At 33.6% G+C, this 5,232-nt stretch overlaps 2 protein-coding genes across 3 annotated transcripts; both read right to left on the reverse strand.

Annotated features, from left to right (window-relative positions):
* Nucleotides 1-2,295: 2,295 nt before the first annotated feature.
* On the reverse strand, nucleotides 2,296-2,869 carry LOC131234593 (sulfite reductase [ferredoxin], chloroplastic-like). Its single transcript, XM_058231525.1, has 2 exons — nucleotides 2,759-2,869; nucleotides 2,296-2,502 (listed from the first exon to the last, which is right to left on the reverse strand). Exons 1-2 carry the CDS (start codon nucleotides 2,867-2,869, stop codon nucleotides 2,296-2,298), a joined length of 318 nt encoding a protein of 105 aa, XP_058087508.1.
* A 616-nt stretch (nucleotides 2,870-3,485) lies between these two features.
* LOC131235174 (uncharacterized) lies at nucleotides 3,486-4,964 on the reverse strand. 2 transcript variants are annotated; one of them, XM_058232314.1, is made up of 2 exons: nucleotides 4,748-4,964; nucleotides 3,486-3,891 (listed from the first exon to the last, which is right to left on the reverse strand). In XM_058232314.1, the coding sequence occupies exons 1-2, from the start codon at nucleotides 4,914-4,916 to the stop codon at nucleotides 3,761-3,763; spliced, it is 300 nt and encodes a 99-aa protein (XP_058088297.1). In that variant the 5' UTR covers nucleotides 4,917-4,964; the 3' UTR covers nucleotides 3,486-3,760. The 2 variants fall into 2 exon arrangements, with proteins under 2 accessions (XP_058088297.1, XP_058088296.1); XM_058232313.1 differs by having other exon boundaries at nucleotides 3,486-3,921.
* Nucleotides 4,965-5,232: the final 268 nt, after the last annotated feature.

Below are 5,232 nucleotides of genomic sequence, written 5' to 3' on the forward strand. Positions count from 1 at the left end.
GCTCCTAGTCTGAGGAGCATTTATGTAGGATTTGTATCATATTCAATTTTTTTAGTGTCACATAGCAGGTGAGTTCTTCATGGTAGGTACTATCTACTCTTTCTTTTATTTTTATTGTTCTCTACATTCCATTATCATTACATTGGGGACAATGTAGATTTTAGGTTGGGGGGTGTGGATAGTCATCCATGTGAGGTTTTTTTTAAAATTTTTTTTTTTATTTTTGAATAGGTTTATGGGGAAATTTTTTTCAACATTTTCAAAATAATATGTTTATATACAGGAATGTGAACATGATATTATGCGAATTCCAAAGGTAAAGTTAATACTTAGTTTAGGTTGATAATAGTCAGAAATCTGATAACTAAAAATTATAGACTTGAGTTCAATTATCTAATCACTAGTTTAAAGTGAGTTGTAATTTGATGTACTGAATTCACAATACACCCTAGCTAACTAAGTGAAGAATATGATATGTGAACTATAATAACAAATTTTGATTCAAACAAGGTTGAATGCACTAGTACCATTGACATATGTTTAAAAGAGAGAATATTGAAGGAAAAAAAGTGATGGAAAAAGAAATTTTATTATATAGCATGAATGCAATGACCATAACAATCATGTCGGTAATTCAGAGTAAGGATACCTAAGTATCCATTACTGTTACTATTATAAGTACGATACCTTAGGTTATGAAGCAAATTCGGTGGGAATCTTCATCTAAGGGTGGTCTATAATAATGAGGATATAATGATAAAAGAAGAAACAACATGAAGAAAATGAGATAATTAGAGATTTCATATTTTTGGAATGATTGAAAGGAGTTGGGATAGAGAACATGCATATTTCTCAAAGTTAAACTAGTGTCACGGAGCACCTAAGTATATTGGATCATAACTATTCCAATTTTTTATTAGGTCTCTGAACTCAAGGATGTAATGGATTAAGAAATTGAGATTCTACTAACTTCAGACTTAGGGTAAGTATTGTTTTGTTTTGGAATTCGTATGATGAATGAAGGCACAATTGTATAAATTTTTGAGTGCTGAACTACTTTTCATATTTTTCAATGTTTGTGGGTAACATTTTTAGAAACCCTCATGAGACTATAATTCATCCACTAGGGGAAACCTAGGGGTTTAAAGGCTTGTTGCATATGCTAAATGCAATCGAGATTACCTGTGAAGGTGTAGTTAGAATTTTTTTCATTTTAATTTTGTTTTTAAAATTAGTTTTTATTTTTATTTTTATTTTTCTTCACTTATTTTACTCGGGACTAGCAAAATGCTAGTTGGGGTGTGTGTTGAGAATCAAATAATGCATAATTTTCCCCAGTTACATCTTGGTTTTATGAAACATGAATCAGCTTAATGTTCTATTTTACTCATGTATGTGTTGCAAGGTGAATTTAAGAGCTTGGATTGAAAAAGGGTGCTAAAAAGCATAAATTTGATGCTCAAGAATCACCAAGGCAAGGGATGGATCTTATGAGACCAAGATTGAAGAATTCACATGCTAAAGATCCCAGAAAACCAAGTGAGGAATGAAAAGAATTGAAAATTTGAAGGGAAGAATCCTGAAATTGTCCTGAAAAGTGTCACTACCAGAAAAATTGGCAAAGGCTACGGATTTAATTTGTAGCCATAGACTTATAGCTACGGATTAAATCCATAGCACGACCATAGTCGTAGGTGCCGTGTCAATAGGTCTAAAACCTATGGCTACAGATTTAATCCGTATCCATAGCTTAAAATAGCTATAGATATAATCCATAGCAAAATATTTCTATAGCCAAAAGCACCTACAACTACGGATATTATTGGTAGCTAAAAGTAATGTTGGATCTGTAGTAATATGCTGAATTTTATAACAGCTACAGTTAATATCCGTAGCTATTTCCTACATTAAAAAAATAATAATTTATAATTATTATTCATTCTTTCAATTACCACCTGCATTATCATTCATTCATTCAATTACAATCATTCAGTCAATTAATTACAATCATTCATTCATTCAATTACAATCACATGGTCTCATTTGTTGGATCTGAGTCAAAAGATTCTGGAAAAGGAAATACAAGATTCTGGTGTTGGGGATACCTTTGAAAAAAATCAAAATCGGAACTGTTTTTATAGGGGAAAACAATGCAACAGCTTGATAGATGGTTATATATCTCAAGTTCTTTTCAACTAAGTCTCACTCATCCATGATTTAGAAAAAAGAAAAAAGATAAGTTCATCTGAACTGGTATTTATTCAACAAATAGCAACAACTGAAAAAAGGGGTTGATCATTCACTTTTGCCATTTTGCTGGGCGGCAACAAAGTTACGGATGACTTCCATGGTCAGTTGGTGAGCAGTCTTGTTCTGCAGCTTTGCAAGTTCTTCCATGGCTTCATATGTGTCTTTGTCCGCAAAAAACTTTAGATTAAATGATGCTGGTGCCTTTGCTAAGTCCTCACACTTCTCAATTATCTCTTTCAGTTTGTTAAAGCCCTACATAGGACAGGAAGAAACTTAATTTATGCTTACTTTATTGGTATAGAACCATTCGAATTTTCTATTAGTTGCGTCAGGAATGATATGTAGATGAAAATGGGGTAAAACCTGTGGTAGTGTTCTTTTAAAAATGATTAGACATTTGCTAAATTTTAGATCCCAAAACCCATGAAATAATTCAAGTTGCAAGTATGGCTAGAAGAAATTCAAATGTTGTAAATAACATGACCCAAAAACAAACTTGGGTACTCACCAGGCGGGTTGTGAAATTGCTGAAAAATTCTCCCTGTTGGCGTTTGTGTCTCCAGTTGTATAAAAATGGCTCCAAAACCTTTTCTAGATCATTAATCTTCACCTTATTCATGAAACATTTTGCTAGTGAGGTTTGGTTAGGCGTTCCCCTGAGCCATACCTATTTGAAACATGCAAAAGTACCCCATCATTCATCCTTCTAAAATAAGTCCTATTTTAAAGATTTGTAAGAGACATCCTGTAATGGATCTTTAGAAGGACATTTCAATGTTCCTGCTTGTTTGGGATTTTTCCCTATTTTTGGGGGCGGACAGACGTGTCGTGCTCAAATCACCATTCTGGCAACTACATGGTACCTATCCTTGTAAAAGAATATAACTCATCTATGATACATTTGTTTCTAGGGTTTTGATGTGCTGGCCCAAAACTCAGGTCCTTGGGCTAATCATGTGCTCCTCATGTGTAGACAAGAATAGATAGTTAAGAAAACTTGATTCATAGCACATTTGATGTATACATGTGTTCCACCAGATAGCAGGTCTGTTTTACAAATTCCAGGTTGGCATGGAAAACATGACTGTTTCTATGGTGGAGAATCATGAACTGTATAGTCGTATGCATAGCGGTTAAATAACTGACCTATCATGGATATAACATGGCCTAACTATCATTTAACTGATAAAACAGACAAAGGGCCTCTATTTTAGAGAAAACCCAAGTCAAACCACTTAAAAATAAAAATAAAAAAATAAAATAAACCTCTGTTTTGCAGCCTTCTTTTGCAACAATCCAAAAACTAAAAAGACAAAAAAGCAAAAAATCCAAATCAAAATGATTCTTTACCAACAAGTTATTTAAAAAATACATTTGAGGCCTTTGATTGCTAGCTAATTAGACAAAAAACTAAATTCAAACTATAAATAAAAAATATTTAGGACTGCTACCTATGCAACACATAGATCCACTTCCAAGAAAAAGATCCAGACATGTTAGTAACAAACAACTATTCATCAATATCATGTAATTGAAATGTTGCAAGCTCAGTGAATGATAAGAAATTCTTACTTGCACCCATATTGGTAATTACACAAACTCCTCTTTCCACAGCCAAAGGTAGGAGTAAAGACATCCAATCTGAAATTACACAAGCATTAGAAAGCGGGACTGAAGAAACCAAAGGACATTTTGTCAGAGTGAAGATCCCACATCTGTGGGCCCACGTTGATGCATGTGTTTTATCCATGCCATACATCCAAATGGGGAAAATAAAAGATGTCTAAATGTTTAGATTTAAGAGTGAGGTGTGTAAAAATCAGATGCCAATATGATTCAATTAACAGACATATACAAGTTATAACAAAGGCAAACAGAAAATGATCAATGGAGACAACAAGCATATAGACCAAATTCAACATTTTGAAACTCATAATGGCAAAGAAAATTGAGCTTTAAAGGTTTAAATGGATATTGCCTCCCAATTGTCTCGAGTTCCTTCTTGCATTTCCCATTCAAATTGTCAAATATTGTAATGAATAAATGGTTGACATGTCCAAGATCTACAGGTCCACGAATTGTTTCTCACCCATGCAAATATAAGTTATATAGCTACAAGATATTCACTATAAGAAGCCTGGCCTATGCTCCACCCTAACATTACTTGAGCCAAGGTTTAGCTACGATCCAATTCAATTGGCATGCAGAATTCTCAAAAACTAAGTCATGCATAAAAAAAAATAATAAAATAAAATCAAAGACAACCTGATAGGGCAAAGAACTCAAATTGCAAAGGCATGAAACAAAGATACCTCTAATTCAATCATGTGCCGAAAGGCATGAAACAAAGATACCTATAATTCAATCATGTGCCCAAAGGCATGAAATAAAGATACCTCTAATTTCTTGTAATGGTTCGAAGCATGCTTGTGAGAGTAAGCAATGTCAGTAGAGATCCAAGAGTGCCTTTAAAAAGAAATTAAAACAAGAACTTCACCTGTAGTGGCAACAGAACCAGAAAAACTGATTTTTGTTACACCTTCAATGGAGACAACTGCAGATGTTGAAGTAGAAGAACCTGCAAAAGAATCACATAAAAAAATTGCACAATCACAACAACATGGGTACATTCGGAAACCGAGTAGGCAATCCACTGCCAAGGCCATCAACCTCGAGAAGTAAACAAGTGGCTAAAGGAGTAGAATGGCAATAGACTATCAATTACACAAGGAAGCCACTTTATACTAGTTTTTTCCACAAATAAGAAAAACAAAAAAACAAGAAAGATTCCACCATGATTACACAGAAAATTCAAAACAAGGTGAACATTTGAAATTGCGAGTTGGAGACTAATAAGATTCACAAAGGCCATATATCAACCAATTAAGGGGAAAAAATAATTGAAACTTCACAAATAGAAAATACCAGCGGACTTTCAGGGGCATAACCACAACAATGACATGTAAAGAAAAATGTCCAAAA

This window comes from Magnolia sinica, chromosome 19 (assembly GCF_029962835.1).
Source record: "Magnolia sinica isolate HGM2019 chromosome 19, MsV1, whole genome shotgun sequence".
Classification (NCBI taxonomy): domain Eukaryota; kingdom Viridiplantae; phylum Streptophyta; class Magnoliopsida; order Magnoliales; family Magnoliaceae; genus Magnolia; species Magnolia sinica.